Source organism: Anguilla anguilla, chromosome 1 (assembly GCF_013347855.1).
Source record: "Anguilla anguilla isolate fAngAng1 chromosome 1, fAngAng1.pri, whole genome shotgun sequence".
Taxonomy (NCBI): domain Eukaryota; kingdom Metazoa; phylum Chordata; class Actinopteri; order Anguilliformes; family Anguillidae; genus Anguilla; species Anguilla anguilla.
In genome coordinates this window covers 54,235,347-54,253,678 of record NC_049201.1, presented here as the reverse complement: position 1 = coordinate 54,253,678, position 18,332 = coordinate 54,235,347, and the positions used below count along the sequence as shown (strand labels likewise).

The following is an 18,332-nucleotide window of genomic DNA, read 5'->3' as shown; positions in this document are numbered from 1 at the left end:
TCCATACAAAATAAAAGAAGCTGTTAGTTTTTGATATGCTATCTCCACGCTGACCTTCCACAAACACATTCCCCCGCAGCACAGATGACCTGAGATAAAACAAGGTCAACTTAATTGTACACCAACAGCAGAACTGAGAGCCGCTGGCCGTGCGCATTACCTTGAAAATCGAATAAAAGGCATTTTCTAAAAGGGTACCATTACAGTGCTGCCCCCTGCAGGATGTAGCCATTCAGACAGGTGGGAATGACAGCCCTCACACACCCATGCTCTGTAAAGGCCATTCTTCTCAAGCTGTAATCGGATTTCGGCGCATTAGTGAGTGGCCTCAGGCCTCCCGCCTCGTGGACAAGTCCCGTCTTTATGAGGTAAAATGTCCACTAAATTCAATCTGGTTTGGACAACTAACAACCAAACAAACAAATGTGCTGAGAGACAGCCGCTGTGGTTCAGGTCTTCAGGATGGCTCTGTTCTGTATGTAGGACTTGCAAGTGAATGTCCAAACCTCCCTTACTATATCTGAATTTCTGTTTAGATCTTATATAAATAAACAGAAAGCGTCCACTGTTCTCAGAGGTGGAAAGTCCAGGGGTCAGAAAGTAAAAGTCCTGCCATGTGTTCCTTCCACCCATAAACTCAGCCAGCTGATTTTGCTAATTAGTTCCACCTCCTGGCTGAGTAATTGTGCTAATTCGTGAACCCAGACGATTGGAACAAAATACCGGGGAGGGCTTTTACTTTCTGAACCTTGATTTTCCACCTCTGCCTGCTCTCTGTAATCCCTTACTGCTGGGGTGTAAAGAAACATATTGTCTACAGAACTATGATATGGAGTACACATTATCGTCATTTGATTAGTAATCCTGTGGTGCTCGGCTCCAACCGTTTCCTCGTCTCGCCACTCCAGCATGAGTGGAATTAGGTCATGCTGTTTAATTGTAGCCCAATCAACCTTTACTAATGTAATGTCACTTTTACTTAACATAAATAAATGAAAAATCTCTCTCTTCTCGTGTAATGTGAGCGGAGAGAAAGCCGCGTGTGTGATATGGTGTTCAGCTTATGAGAACCGAACATTTGATCTGCAGAATCGTAATGAGTTGGAAAGATTATCTGGATTGCATTCTCTGGAGTGACAAAGAGGGCCTGTTCAGGTTCCAATTGATTAAATGGCAGAATTAATTGCTTTTAATATAAACACGTCAATGTATGCCTTTGTCTAAGCAGGGAAGCTAATATTACTGAAAATTAAAAATGCCTCACCTACATTTTGCAATATGTCTAACAATCTAAATCCTAACAGACGATTATTAATGTATTAATATCAATATGTCCTAATAACAATATATCATACCTGCACTAGACTACTATAGACTATAGAATAAACAGCAAAAGCTATTTTTGTACGAAAGGACCTCTTTGTGCTGTGTCCTTCATCTTTCTTCACAACGTCATGAATGTCACGTTAGTGTTATTCTTGTAGTTGCTGTTCTAGTCATTGTTTCCTGTTGTCGTCATCAATGATTTAACCTCTTTTTCTCCCCTTGTTTCTGCAGGTGAACCGGGCTTATTTTTCTTGTTATTATTATTATTATTAGTGGTAGTTGTAAAAGCTGTTTTATTAGTGTTATCTGTAGTCGTATTATGTGTATTGCTGCCATGATCTCTGCTGTTGTTTTCTATTTCTAAACTGTTGTGTTGTTTTTTGTCCATTGCCACAGGTTTAGTCCCTATGAGTGGTATAACCCTCACCCGTGCAATCCCGACTCAGACGTGGTGGAAAACAATTTCACCTTGCTAAATAGTTTCTGGTTCGGAGTTGGAGCTCTCATGCAGCAAGGTACACGCTTCAGCCTGTTCTCCCTTGGTGGCACATGTCCCACTCTTTTGCTGGGGGTAAAACTGCTCTTGGCAAGGCCAAACCGATGCATGGGCGCCTCTGTGCATGTAGCCAGATGCAGAACGTTCCTGCGAGAGAGAGAGTGAGAAAGAGAGAGAGGGAGAGTGAAGGATACAAGAAGAGAAAGGGGAGAGAAAGAGAGAGAGAGAGAGAGAGCAGAGGGCAGGACTGATGGGTGTATGTGTTTGAAAGGCAAAAACTTAGTGAGTGTGTGTGTGTGGAGTGTATGCCATGGGTTGAAAAGGGTAGCAGAGAATTTAGGACTCACCACCTTGCATGCCACCTTCATCCGGTCGTCTTCCTTCTCACAGATCCCCTACTGACGGCACAGGTAAGTAAGTCCCCCCCCCACACCCCACCCCCCCAACACTACTGGTCAGAACGAGAGAGGAGCAGTGTACTGCCTCTAAGTTTGTCCTCCTTCTCCTGTTCTCCTCTGTGACCTGATATCACGTCTTCTCAACTGGTCTGGGCCCTGGGATTGAGAACGGTCCTATCAGGCGTTGTTGAAATGAAACAGAGGGATTTCATTCTACAGCTCATGCATCTTAAAACGTGCATGCCAGTGAGATATGTTGCATTAACTTTAAAAAAAAAAGCATTGATATATATTTATATATATTTTGGGTTTCTTGGCAATGCAACATATTTGAGGTTTGGTCGGGAGGCAGCGGTGGGTATGTAGGATCTGGCATGGTCAGTTTTGCGTTTGAGCTGCCTCCCTCGAATGGAATGGATCACGGAAAGGACTGGTCAGCCGTGGCACGTTGATGACAAAGCAGTGCCTGCAGATGCACCTGCAAAATCTGACCGTTTTTACTCATTTTGCTGGTTGTGGACACCAAAAGTGTGCGGCCGGGAACGATTTATGACACTTTTGTGCATGCCTGCAAGAGGAAAATGATGCATGGTCAAATGATTATGTCTTTCAGAATTTTAATATTTTTGTACTGATATTGAGAAGGGGTATGACCAGACTAGATTTTGATCAGTTGATTATATTTTTAATTAAAGGTTTAATCTGCATCAATACCTTTTTTTAATTTGATGGATTGAGGATTCATTTCTAAAATTGTTTCCTCCCAATAAATTGACCTATCCAAAATGTACATTTGTATTTCTGTTATCATATTCCATTTCCTATATTCTATTATGGAATGGGTTGTCAGACTCTTAACTTGACTTGGATAATTTGGTTTTTCCATAAACATTTTATTTCCCGGTTTGTTTTGTTTTTATACTGGTGCTTGGAACTCTAGGACCTCAGACCCCAAATGTTCACTGTGGGGTTAATTCAGGATGAGCCAGGGTGATTTTGGGTGAGTCAGAGATATTTGGAAAAATCAGGGTGAGTTTGGTGGGCCAGGGCAAATCAGGACTATTGTGAGTTGGTGTGATTTACGATTCAGGGTAAATTAGGGCTTCGGGAAAATCAGGCTATTGAGAAAACGTGGAGTCATCAGAGGAACAGGCCCGGAGGCTAGAGGAGGACACTGTTTCTCTCGGCATGAGGCCCCCGACCTCACCTCAGCATCTGCACAGACCTACACTGTAGAGAGGCTCCCTGTCCATGGCTTGCTCACCCCCAGAAAACTGTGGGATGGTGTGTTTGGACATGACGTTACCTTGGGTACATGACAGTCAGCCCCAACCAGGCTCTGTTTCGGGTGGCGGGAACTGGTACCACTCTCTCAGGTTCATGGGGTAAGGCAGGAGCTGGTCAATGTCACATTTGCTCTTTCCCGGTTGCCATGGGTTACAGAACTGTGAATTTAAATATTTATTTTATTTTGTTTGTTAATTTAGTTTTTTTATGCTGTTGTCTAAGAGCAGTGTGGGCTGCAGGGCATCATGGGTAATTGTGTACTGGTTGTTGAATCATGTCTAACTGTGCACCTGGCTGGGAGGAGTGAGTGATGGGAGCCACAAAGTCTCTCTTTTTCTTCACAGCGTTCTGGGCAGAAGTCTGGAACTGGAGTTGGCTGTCATGTCCAAGCTCTTTTTCCCCCGAGCGGTGGGGACGCAGAATGAACGGACTGTGCGAAAGTTAGGGCGAAGCAAGGCTGTCTCGAGAACCGACGTCTCACAGCATGGAATATTCAGAAAGGGAAAAAAAGAGAGAAAATATAATCGCATATCTTTCCCACAGTCCTTTGCCTTTTGCTTCAAGACTGAATGTGCAAGATGACAACTTAAATCGGCTTCGGTTTGCTTGACACAAACACCCGTGACCCACCTCTCACTCACAGCTCCTCCTGTTCCTCTCCTTCCCATTCCTGACTCCGCCCACTTCTACACACTGCTTCTTCCTGCTCCAATCACATTTCCTCATAACTCTTGCATGATAATACAATTGTGACAATGGAATCACTTTTCTGGGCCTTTTATGAATGGACCTGAGGAAATATAGAAATTATATTTTGTTCAGTTGTTTTGTCCCAACGCTTTGTTTTTGTGTTTGGGGAAAGCTTTTGAAGTTTGGGAATCAAAATGTCAAAATGTTTCAATTCAATTTTCTTGCAAAAATTTCAGATTATTCATTTATAAAATATTTGTCAAATATACATAAAAACTATCATATATATATATATTTTTTTTATATATACATTTTTATTATTTTTAAGTTTAAAAAAATGCATTGAGAATTTATTTGCAGATAGGTATATGCAGGTTTTATATTTCCAACTCCCGTAAAGTAATAAAGGGGCAGCTGAAACTGCCCCTTTATTACAGCGCCAAATATAGTGATGATTCGATATAGAATCTCACTCAGGTCAGACTTGTGGGATATTATTATTTAACAAACAGAACAAGATCCTTGATTATTTATTTATTTATTTTTTTGGGACAAAACTTTGGACAAATAGGGGACACATTCAATGTACTGCAGACAATTTTAAACTTCCCAGAGATATATATGCAGTATATGGCACCAAGTCTGTGAATTTTATTTTTGTCTATCTAAAACAAGAAAAAAAGAACTGTGTCATGGACAAGCAACTCCAGCCAGTACTTATTGCACAGAATAGAGGGTTTGGTCAGGCACTGCAATAGGAGTTTAATAATTTCCATTCAATTGGAATAGGACTTAATTTTTTTTTTAAGAATAACTATAAATAAATAGAAAAAATAATAAAATACAGTATATCTTATCATACTTTGTCAGATTGCAGACTTTATTGACTATTTCTGACATAGTCGGTTTCATGAGTTCCAAAACCTGTAAAGGTAGTCCCTAAATGATAGGAGATTGTTATTGAATGAGCACGCAATACTATGATGATATAATGATTATAAAGAGAGGTCCAGCATTACAATGAATCTATATTTTGAGTTATGTCATGGTGGTGGTTTTAATACTCACTAATTATCATTTTGATGCTGGTGATATAATAAGGCCTCAACTTAAGGTAAAAATATGGGAGTAATTAACTCAAATGGACATATTATGTCAAGTTAAACTGCTGTAGGATTCAACCAAACAATCAGACACAATGAGGATTATCTGAACTAATGTGTGACACCCTCATAAGGGTCCTGTGGCATTGTAGTTATGTTATCCTTGGGACGACAAAGTGAAACAGCAGTGTCAGAACGTTGGGTGTCTGAGATGTAAATGTAGTTTCTCTACACACACACACTGAATGGCAGGAGATTTTTGCATTTTGGGGCTTGTTAAAGCCAACAGTTCACCCTACCCTGCATACAAATGGCGAGTTCAATGAGTCACTCATGAGACAATTATGAAGTGCCCCATCTAATCCCTGTGTCCAGGTAATGCAAATTTGCTCTGTCTGAATCAATCTGAATAAATTAAACATAGACATGTAAATGCTGTACCGAATGCCTTCTAATCATCTTTCACACCTAGTTTTACAAATTAAAAGACTTCGTCCATAGTTATATGCATTAATAATTACTTGAGGAGAAAGGTACTGCCAACCACATGTCAAAAAATATCTCATAAATGAGACTCTTAATCATTACATAGCTTGTATATACAAAGCCTTCTTCAATAATTGTCTTTAAAATTTACACTCACACATACTGTCAGGCAGTCACTAAAATTATAGCATGAGATGAATATTATATCTCCAAGGTAGTAACAACGAGAATGTGAATATCTCTACCACATCAATGACATTGAATAAGTAAACGTCATCCCAGTCATCACTGGAGCTCAATATTTACACCTGATCTACAACAAGAGACTGTAGTCTATATATGAAAAAGGATAACACCTAAGTTGTATGATTTAACCTAAAAATGAAATTGAATTTCCTCCTACCAAAGCGAGGCAAACATCTTTCCTTGTGTAAAATATTCCCACTGAATCCTGATAACAATCTAGTAGATATTCCCTGTTGTGGAGTGGGAGTGAGGCATTGTAGGATGTGCAAGTACATCATTATTATTTTATTTATTTTATTTTTATTTGTATTTTGGTGAGGGTTGCAGATAAACCCTCTAACCCCTGTAGCCCTGGATCTCCTTCAGATTTTTCGCATACTAGCTTGGCAAGATTATGGTTATGATTTCTGTTAGAACTCAGTGGGGGGGTTACTTGCAGTACACAGTTAGCTTGTTTCAGCTTCCATCATCTAGCCTGGTCTATCTCGACAAAACCCAGCCCTGCCCTGCGCCTCTCTGTTGGGCACTGTGTCCAAAAGGAAGTGGTGGTGAATCCCACGCGAATCTCCTAGCGATGTAACCGATGGGCGGTGGTGGCGGTTGACGTACCTCTCTGTGCTCCTTTCTACCAGGTTCTGAGCTCATGCCCAAAGCTCTTTCCACCAGGATTGTAGGCGGGATCTGGTGGTTTTTTACGCTGATCATCATCTCGTCCTACACCGCCAACCTGGCCGCGTTCCTCACTGTTGAGCGCATGGAGTCACCAATCGATTCCGCCGATGACCTCGCCAAACAGACTAAGATCGAGTATGGCGTGGTGGAAGATGGGTCAACTATGACGTTCTTCAAGGTGGGTAAAAATGTTATGTGAGTAGGTGAGAGCTCTTGTGGGTGTTAGAGACTGAGCTATTCCTGTTTTGTCTACAGTGAATGATTCCATGACGCAGTAATGTTCCTCACTCTCAATAAGATTTTTGTGTAGCCAATAGTGGGCAAAAGTACACTAATATGCTACTGCCATTTGTACTGCCAACTGAAATTACAGTAAAACCACCTCAAGAGTTATGGACTGATCAGTCGAGTGAACAGGAATGAAACCAGAGGTTACATTATCACGCTTTCTACTATTGATAATGCATAAAATAGGCTTTAAACCAAGATACTCACATTTTGCATTAATGAAAACCCAAAATGCTATCCCAAGAAAAGTGAGAGACAGAGCCCCCCACTTCATGACACGAACCCATACACATACAGAGCAAGAGTGCATATATACGCATATATACAGCACATACGGCCACATCTTTATTTTAACATTGCAGAGCTGTATCTTTCCTCCATTTTGCTGTCAGAATTCAAAGCTAAGGGGTGTATCGTGGCATAGCCTGGAAGGCACCACCCATATGCTCATTGGGAGTTGCCATGTCAGCAGTTAAAATCCATCCACGTGACCTTTGTTACATGTCTCTCCCTCTCTCTCGCTCCCCATTCTTCCTGTCTCTATACACCAATCCTGTGCATGGATTCTACGCTACTGTAGGCTTTCACGCTAACCCTAAAAAAGCACACCTCATTCAACTGCAAGAGATCTTGTTGAGCTGCTAATAGTAGGGCCAGGTATGACAAATTATGGTTAAAATGAAAGCCTACAGCATAGTAGATCTCCAGGAACAGGGTTGGTTACCACAGCCATACGCTGTAAAGTGAAAAAGCCGCTGCTTAATTTAGCTGGATAACATGAACATAGCCTATAAGCCACAAGGTGAAATCACACACACACACCAGCAGCCGAAATGAACTTGAGGTTCTTGTTAATGAACAAGCCATTATTGTAAGAAGAGCATTTAAAAGGGAATGTGCTTTTAGAGACTGGCACAATATTTTAAGGCACTTGTACAATTGTCTTTATGAGCGCTACTGATTTAGTCATGAGATAATTATTTACCTCCAGCAATTAATAGTCTAAGAGCGAATGATACACGCACTGCATTGAGCTCTGTTTCCTTACACTAGTACATTTTTATATTGTCTTGGCAACGCTGAAAATATAATAATATACTTTATTGTTCATTTGTTTCGTACATAACGTGCAATGCAAAGTGCTTCACGTTTTAGGACAAGAATACAAGTAAAATAAATTCAACAAACAGGATACAGGATTACACAATAAATACAGTAGTAAAATGAGGAAATTCAACCAAGGCAGAGACAAAAATATCAGAAATAAAATTGGCTATCATTAAAGCAAAAGAAAATATGAAAATGAAAATATAAGTAAAGCCACAGGATAGCCTACCGAGCAATCAGTAAAGAATACCTTGCATTCAAAAGACATATCATTGTGTTCATATCTGTGTGTTCAGCAAGGGTGAATCTTAATGAAGGTTTCCATGCAGGTAAAGATATAATTTGCCAGAGGGTTTCACAATGGTAATATTTACATAATCACTTATAAATGTTTTCATAGCGTTTCCAAATGTCCTGTGAGGTTAAGCACTAACTCAGTTTAAGTACATTTCTTTGTTGAAAATGTAGAATTTAAATTAGGTGGATATGTATTGGCAATGTATTTTTATATTTGACTTTGACCTGCTGCCAGCTGCTTTTGTAGCTGCTGTCACATTCGCTGAAAAATAATATAATTTAACATTTCAGTGTGGTGACATATCAGAAAGCAAGTGAGTGAAATTCATTTTGGCCACTCTGAATGTTTGATTTGCCTGTTAGGATTGCTTTCTCTTGATGAGTTCTTGATCTTTAGAGGTGAAAAAACATACACTCACCTGTGTTTCCATACTTTTGTGATCTACAACACAAAAACAAAATTTAAAAAACAACATAGTTTACATTTATAAGAGTTTGAAAAATATTGCTTTTCAATTTCAACATCACGTGATCCCAAAAAGGTCAGCGTCACCTTCCTTTGTGTCTATATAAGTATGATTATGTTTTTGGCAAGGATTCATCTCCCCTTTAAAGCAGAGTGGGTGCACATTTGTTTCAATTGTTGAGATGATTCAATCCTAGATTAACAAATCAAATTGTAATTCATGTTTGTGAAACAGAGTAAGCCTGAATTTAATTCATTAGATAGTTTGATAAGATACGCATCAAATTATCCTCGATTTTTTAAGCAATGTATGTGAAATAGGGCCCAGCGCCTTCATGTTTTCGTTTCTGATTCTTTGTTTAGAATCTTAAATGCTTTACATCCTCATAGTTAAATTCACACATCCGTGCAGGTTCAGTGACATACCAAATGTTCTCTTTTGAGCCAGATGGCTGGGAAATCTGGCTTGTTTAAGCAGCTACTGCCAATTATTACACCCCTGGATTTTTTTATTTTTTCACCAGTACATTCACACACACACATTTGTATATTTTCACACAGGCCCAGAGACACATACACACACACAAACATCCACTTGCTTGCGCAATTATATATATATTCTTATTTGTACAGCCAGAATATAAATAAGTCATTATGTTGTTTTTGGTTTTCATTAGAAATTGTACACCATAAAATATGTACAATTCACAAAGACACCTAACCGTCATTATGCACTGCGCATTATTGATTTTGCTCTGACTTGTCACATCCAATCAGTTCTCTGAATTCTTCAATTTCCTGCAGAGTCAACAACATGTCAAAATAGTCTACTAATGATTAAGACACCATCAAACCATGGTCAGTTGTAAAAGATTCTTTGGTTCTTTATTTTGTTGTACTTTCTGCTTTGCACATTTTTAATTCACTTTATTAAAAAAAAAAACTAAAAAAAAAAAAAAAAATGTTTTACTCCAAACCGGTCTTCACTCCAAATGCTCACTAAACTCTCTCTTCATTGGGGCAGATTAGCATTTTAGTACCTTTCAAGATGGAGGGATTACGTCTGCCAGCTCAGTCCTGACTGGCCTTCCAACTAAGTATGCCTGAGAAGAACCAAATAAGTACACCAGAAAAGAGGGATTGATTTTGAATTAGGCTCAAGGTTATCCATTCGTTTTTCTGTTGTGGAAAAAAAAAATCTAATTACCAATAATTATCTCTAGATTAGTGTTGGACCTTTGGATTGTGTTGGAATAACCTTTGTTTTGTGTTATGCGGCACTGGGGTTTCATCAGTCAGGTTCAGCCGTACTCCTGTACTATCCATCCATTTTTTTCCAAAAATGGCTCAGGGATTTCTCATATCCTCAGGATTCTCAGCAGATGGGCTCCTTAATCTCCCGTTCATTTCCAATTAACATATTATATTGACCAATTAGGTCCCAACAGCATGTCTAAAGTCATCAGCATTGGGTACTACTGTCATACATAGTACAAGGCTACTACAGTTGTTGCCCTAGCAACCATAAATGGATCTGCCATTGCTCAATCTTTGGAAATGATAAAATGGTGTAATGGGTAATATTCTTGTAAAACAAACGTATTGAGAAATATTACAAGCAGTAATGCTTCCGGGGCTTTCACACCGGTTCTGGCACTGAACACATTCCATTCATTTTCTATGTATAGGGCATGCAGCGCATGATTAATGCAGCCTGGCGAGTGGTGGGGTACTTTCGTCATTTCTGTATTCACATTGAATCTACTCCGCCCTTATTCTATGCAAATGATTGCAAAACCAGGCTCAAACTTTCAAACTAGGCACAGCGAAACAAATATCAATCAAGATTCAGCAACTGCATTGTCTGTTTCAACACAGATGTTTTCAGAAATATATTTTAGCGGACTGTTCAGGTGGAATAACTAAAGGTTTATCAACGTTCTGCCATATTGTTCCGGTTTTGGAAACAGAGCTGAAACCAAGGATGCAGTGCATCTATCCAATCAAGTGCTGGCAGTGTTTCGTGGTAGGGTATGTCACTTGTTCGTATTGATTCCATAGAGACATCTATTCGAAGGAGCCCTCCTAAATTATACAATAATAATAATAATAATAATTTCTTAACGATAACAATGTATCTTGTAGCATATTTGAAAACATTTAACATATATAACAATGCATTAGGATTATTAACATACATCACATCAGCTGACACACTGACCTGGGTTTTTTCTTCACAACCTGTTTGTAAATAATGACCAAAAGTAATGTCACAAACCTCTAAGAAGAAAAAAAGTCAAAGCCAAAAGTCAAATGTTTATTTAACCCAAGCAACTACTGTGTCTTTATTAACTGTGAGGCTCATCTGTTGGTAAATGAAGTATTATTTAGTGGCTAAGAATCATGGACTTGAACTAAATAGTTCAAATATTGTTTTGTTCTGCACAATGGGGGTTATGGGGGTGTGTGGGCAAAAACCAGCAGTTTCTATTATTATTGACTCATATTTGTTCTGGATAAATACACATCTAATGATATCTAATTACATAAAAGCCAGTGCGGGATACTCACAGAAAACTGCCTAAAATATCATTTGCTCGTTTTTTTTTTGTTTGTTTTTTTTTTTTTCCAGCTCTGTCACAACATCCCCACAGACTATCTACAGTAACACTGAATTATTTAATAACTGCAACCACTGTGACTCACTTATTATCTAATAAAATCACATCTGATTAGGGCCCCGATGATGCTGCTGCCTTCGATTTGCTTCTCTTTTCCCATGATGCCAGATGATGTAGTTAAGGGTTTGGGGGTGCGGGGCACAGGATACACAGAGATTAGTGCTCCTCCATAGGGCGCCTGTGTTATTTTCTGATTTCAGAAAGGACTGGGATTATTGTTGTTGTTACTCATTTGCATTTTTCCTAGAATAATGATAAATGAAAAGTAGATGAGTTATTAGAACAAAGAGCATGGAGCATGCCAGAGACGAGAGGAAGATCTGTTGGCGGTGTGGGAGATAGAAAGGGGCTCTTTTGCAATTCGGCCCCCAGGCTCTCTTGGTCCCTTCCACTTCCTGCCTCGTGCACCAGAGCTGCCGTCTCCAGTAATGAAGTGCCACGTTTTTCTCCTTCAGCGGGGGGAAATTCCCCCGAGATGACCACGTCCATATATCTGTCATGATTGTTATGAGCAATAACCGTCAGCACTCTCCGAACGACTGGTCTCAGTTCAGCCTCTGTTCTCCCTCCCTCATCTTTTTTAACTTGCATTCCTTCAGTTCTGTTTGGCGAAATTTGAATCAAAAATATGACGCTAGGGAAGAACTAATAAACCAAGGTCACAAGTATTGCGTTTGTATTAGAATGTTATTGAATGATGAATATATCAAGTATATTTAACAAAATAGTTTGATTTATATTGGCTAGCTCCACAATTCCCTCTTTGCCTTAAGTGGCATGTGCCATGACAGAATAACTACAGTGGTTGGTATAGACAATAGAGTAACAGTGTGAATATAATTTTTTTCATTGTACTTAACAGTTGTAAAAAACTGTAGTTCAATATTTGAATGAACTTTTAACATTTATAAACCAGTATCCTATTATGTTAAAACAGGAGAAAGTGTAATTAAATGTTCTGATTTCAGTCAAATCTGCTAGAAACTAGCACTTTAAACATGAGCAAAAATACAGTTGCCAGTACTGTGCTGCAGTATATATTTATGTATACTGTACACTAGTTACATTGCACTTTACTCTGTCAGCCAATTCATATGAAGTGGCATCTGCAAGTGGATTTTAGAGCCTTTGCCATTTGGATGGAGCTTGCTATTTCAAATTCAGCAGGGAATGTGAGAGTTTAATTCTAGACAAAGTTTAAAGTTTCAAGTGACTATAAGAATTGGCAACGCTGATAAAAAAAGAATTCAAGTGGTGCCTATGCCATGGCAATGCTTCCTTACCCACTCTGCTTTTTGAAATGGCAGTTTAATTTCAGACAAAATGTCCTCACCACATGATGGGTCAGTGGCGGTGCCTTAGTAATAATACAGTGTGGATATCATCATCCTTGTGTGATACATTTGTTGAGAGTGGTCATAAGGTTTTTTGTCATAGATTTGGTGGGAAGGTAGAGGGTGGTCATTATGTGGTTTGTCATGATGAGTATATAGTAACAGATTTGATGGGAAGGTGGAGGGTGGTCATGATGTGGTTTGTCATGATAAGTATATAGTAACAGATTTGGTGGAAAGGTGGAGGGTGGTCATGATGTGAACAGGAGCTGGACAGCAATAATTAAAATGATGCATTGTATGTACCACACACATTTGTGAATCTTTTCATTTTGGGTACATCTGCTGTGCACATTTTTATACAGCAGAAGTACCTACATTTTATGTGCACGACTAAAACACTGAAACAGAGTACTGCAGTGTGTGTGTGTGTGTGTGTGTGTGTACGCGCGAGAGAAAGAGAGACAGAGTCTGTTAGGGATTCATCTGGTTTGAGACAGTATTTTTATATGCAAAGACAAAGAGATTTGATGGTTTCTTGGTGAATATGTATCTGTATTCTTTGAGTTTTGGCCAGGGGTTGTGTTTTTGTTGCATCACTATTTCTCTCCATTAACAGAGAGAGGACAAATGGCAAAAAAAGAGAATTAGAAGTGTGATTTGCTGAAGGACATATCTGTCTGGGTTTCACAGCCAATTGAAAGAGAAAGCATGGGTCTTTTATGTGACACAGGCACCCTCACTTGTTCACAGTCAGGCGTCTCTGTCCTACTCGCTGTTGCTTATTTCTGTCAGATAAATTGATATTTCTTCCTCAAGGGTTTTGAAATCTTTATTCTTGTTCTGTGTTTGACCACTACATAAAATAAAATTGATAAGGTCGCAATACAAAGCCTGTTCCTATAATTGGACTTAGCCAGCCATGTGAAAGTTAGCTAACTTATCATTAGTGGTTCGGAATTTCATTATTTGCTGAGGTCCTACTGTAGCTCTTCATGAGAGTTATAGACTTTGCCAGCGAGCAAGTTAATACCTCTGTATTCTTCCTTGCAGCTGCTAGCAAATTAAAAACAAAATTATTTTAGAATATTTATCAAGCGTTTTATTATGTCATTACATAACTGTAGAATACATGCAAGACAGCAATCTTTCTAGACTTTCTCTGGGAATTTGACAAAATTAGTAAGCACTAGGCAGATTACTTGTTAATATAATCACTGAGGACTAACTATTATGCAGAATAGTTGTGTTAAAGCATCACAGTTAATACTCTGAAAGCAAGTTTGTCTGTATCTTAATGTTCATATGCCTGGATTTTTACAGCTGTTTTTGGACAATGTCCGATTTAAGCCCCACCCAGTTTTCAGCTAAGCTTCTAAGAACTATGTAGTAAAACCCTCAGATATACAAACCATTAGGAAATGGGGGTGGTTCAAAACTGCATGCTTGCATTTCTCTAGCCTTATGGTGTAACAGGCGTCCATTTTATAGCTATGAATATTTTAATAATTTTATAATTAATAATTTAAAAAAAACCACAAGCATCATCTCCTGATAACATTCATTTGTTCTAAGTTGGGTTTCTAAAAGTTGCAGTATAGTAAGATGCAGGGTAATACGATATGGCATAATAATAACCTGTCTGTGGTTAACAACTGTAAGCAAAAAAATAATAAAACATAAAACATTACAAACTAAGTTCAAATATCATGAATAATGTAAGAAGGATCCCATTAGAACATTGATTTTCTCTACATTGGCTTTCTGAAAAACAAAACATAATAACTTGTCTGTAGCTGACAACGTTTAAAAAAAAAAATCTACCTGTCTTGCATTATCAAAAAAAAAGAAAAAAAAGAAAAGAAAACATTATACACTGATGAAAAGTCATAAAAATGCAATATGTGAGTTGATTACAGAGAAGTAGAAAAATAATGGCCAAGAAAAGAACTAGATAGAAGGATAAATAAATTGGATGGTGAATTCAAAGGAAGCGAGGCATGATTGTAACGGTAACAGACACAGCGTCAGTGAGGAAACATAAGAGAGATTATGATCTGCCAAAGAGTTGGTAGCTTCTAACTATCTAGCTGAACCTAAATTTCCACTAGTTAACTAATAAATGCATTCATAAATGTTTCTATAAAATGCATTATTGTTCACAAGAAGGTACTGCTATGCAATTATACCTAATATATAAGGTCCACTACCCCTAATTTAAGGATAGAGAACCTTATCTGAAGCTGTGAGTTTCAAAATATTAGGCAAGTGCTTAAACCTCTAGATGGGGTAAAACCTTGTTACTTGCATTACAAAAAGAGAAGAGAAAACTTGCAATAATACATCAAAAACACCTTTTTTTCTCAAGCTTTGAAGCATATTTCTCTCATTATGGCACAAATAAACCCATATCAAAAAGTCTCCTCACACACACACACACACACACACACACAATTGGCACAACCTCTCTTCTTCAGACAAAAACTGCTCAGGGTCTCTGTTCTTTGGGGCCACCCACTTTTGTTTTCTGATGAATCAACACCAAAACGATCTGCTTGAGGTTTTTGCTGATCGCAGCACTTGGCATCTGAACCATTTCTCTTCTGCCCTTCAGCCATTTCTTCTATTAAAAACAAAAGTCAAAAACAAACGCATGTATATATCATCAGAAATTTTGTCATCAAAATTTTTCTACATGAAATGATATTATTCATGCAAAAAGTCTGTTTTGGCTTGTATACTTTATTTCAAATTACTAATGGTCACATAATGTCAGTTCCGGAACAAGGCCACTCCTCAGATACTATTAAATTCTTCAAAAAATCATTGGATGGCACTTCACCTTGCAACAGGACAATGGGCCTTATTCACAACAGTTTATAATTTTTTTCTAAATTCATGCATTCCCAAAAAGGTTTTAAGACAGAAAACTATTAGAGAAGGACTTGAACCCTTTGACATAAGGTGGACATAAAACTCATACACTGCTATACACAATATAACTGCTATCACAAGATAACATAACAACTGATGTCACGGTAAAAGTTATTACAGATATTATGTCATATTTTGATATGACAGCTTATGTCACATGCCAAATTTAGGTAATTGTGCTGAAGCTAAAGTGTTATGACAGCTGTCATGACATGGACTTAATGACACTATAGTAAGCAGACGGAAATTGTATATATAAGCATTCTTGACACTTTATGGTGAAGAGTGTAACAATGTCATGGTCCTTGAAGCTGTAGGAGCCATGACATGTGATAACACATGTTTACATGGCAGCTTATGCTCGCCATATTTAGGCAACTGTAGTTAACCTAGTTGTGGCCCAACTGTTCATACGCTGTCATGTCAATTTGCATTATAACATGTTATGGGCCCTACAGCTTCATGGCACATAACAGCATGTTGTTTGTCAAAGTGTTTGTCAAAAGAGTGTTTATGTCTTTCTCTTCCTGATGCTTATGACAGCTATGAATTCCCTGTCATGACAGTTGTCATAGCACTTATGGTTGAGCTAGCACATGTAGCTAAATTTGGCAAGTGACGTAAGCTGTCAGGTCAACATGCGACATAAAATCTGTCATAGCATTTACTGATAAAAGTATTGATAGTTTTATGTGATTTGACATAAACGGATGTCATCTGTTATGGCATTTTTTGACAGATGTTATATCATGCATATGACATCAGCCTTATTTCAAAGGGTTCAAATGAAGTTACAAAAAACTTTGTAAATTGAAATAAAAATATGTTTTTGAAACTAAACTGTAACTAAAACTAGCACACCTGCTTTTAAAACTGATAACAAACTGAATTTGAAATAAATAAATAAAAACTCATTAAAAATGGGATGTTATCAAATCTGATGGCACACATGTTTCGTGAATGAGGCCCAGTGTCCCAAACAAACTGCTAAAGCAACCAAGAAGTTTTTCGGGGCTAAAAAGTGGAATGATCTTGAATGGCTTAGTCTACCACCTGTCCTGAATCCAACTGAACATGTGTTTCACTTGCTGAAGACAAGACTGAAGGCAAAGTGCCCCAGAAACAAACAGGAACTAAAGATTGCTGCAGGACAGGCCTGACAGAGCATCACTAGGGAAGATACCTAGCACTGGGTAATGTCTATAGGTCGCAGTGGATAAATCTGGATAAATCTCTCCCACACTATCATGAATAAGAGTAGAACGGTTTCCTGTATAATCAGTGTCTTCCCTAGAGGGCACTGGTGAGCAGATGTGAGCTTTTATATCTTCTGATTAGAGCACAGTTATCGTTTTGATACAATCTGGCCATTGTTGCCTGCTACAGCCCGCAACGTTGTGCAAAGGGGTTGGAGATAGAGGGCTTGTAGAGAAAATACAAATTTGTTTTTGTCAGTCATAATGACTGAATTAAACTCTGAATGCAAATGATGACGATGTCTGTGATGTCTGAATGCAAAAGTCATGCCAAAGTACTGGGAACACATGTGCAGATGAGAGATTTTTTTTTTTTTAATTTGTCCAATTTCCCAGAAGTCCCAAGCACTGGGTTGCTTTGATGAAACATGGCAAAGTAAAAATTCAATTAAAGTACACTGTGTAGCCTGGGCTCATGATGCGTGGAGGAGTTTCTGGCTGTTGCTTCAAAATTGTCCTAAGAGATCGAGTGGGAGGCAATCAATAACAAATTAATTCACATTTCCATCATGGTAATGAAACTTCAGTTTGAATTTGTGCATCAAATGTTGAAATAATTAATAATTGCCAACCTTCCACAGCTGAGTAGAACAATAACTCTGGCCTTAAATAAAATGAATTAAGACTTGATTTTCACCTAAAAGTGGGAATAAAACATTTTCTCCCAAAATACATTTAATGTTTTTTTTGTCACATCACATCGTCACATTAGATTCTGCACATCTTATGCATGGTGATAATGATGTGCAAAAGGTGTATCAGATAAACAACCCGAGTAATAAGCTGTATTACATTCTTAAAATAAATCTCAAGAAAAAAAATCTTATTTTTTTTCCAGTTCAGTACTTTGTGACTCAGATGACAGGATGGTGCACAGAGTACTGAAAACAGAGCTGTAAATATTTGTGACACTTAATTGGGAGATTTTGGTTGATTGTAATGAATCATGTTTGAGAATGTTTTAGCATTACCGTATAGCTCTGCATTTGTATTAGTCATTTCATAGTCTTTTTGTCAAGGCTGTAAATAATTTTGGAGATTTATACTCTGATTTAAGAGTTCATTCACAGTAATGTACAGTATGTACCGGCACTGAAAAATGCACAGAAGTGGTGCACAACTATGTGTGGATGATGAAATTTTGTGTACTTAAATTTCTCAATAAGTACATTTCTAAGTACGTACATACATACATGCATACATTCATATGTACATCTTAAATTTACTATATATACATTTTGAGGCTTGCATACTATTATTTTGTT

At 38.1% G+C, this 18,332-nt stretch overlaps 1 protein-coding gene across 4 annotated transcripts in view; it reads left to right on the top strand.

Moving 5' to 3' along the window:
- Positions 1 to 18,332, top strand: part of grik2 (glutamate receptor, ionotropic, kainate 2) — a 195,306-nt gene that overhangs the window by 143,943 nt on the left and 33,031 nt on the right. For all 4 annotated transcript variants that reach the window (XM_035416372.1, XM_035416346.1, XM_035416354.1 and 1 more), the window contains 2 exons: positions 1,723 to 1,841; positions 6,665 to 6,882. In XM_035416372.1, the coding sequence (XP_035272263.1) occupies positions 1,723 to 1,841; positions 6,665 to 6,882 (337 nt within the window). The remainder of the gene's footprint in view (positions 1 to 1,722; positions 1,842 to 6,664; positions 6,883 to 18,332) is intronic.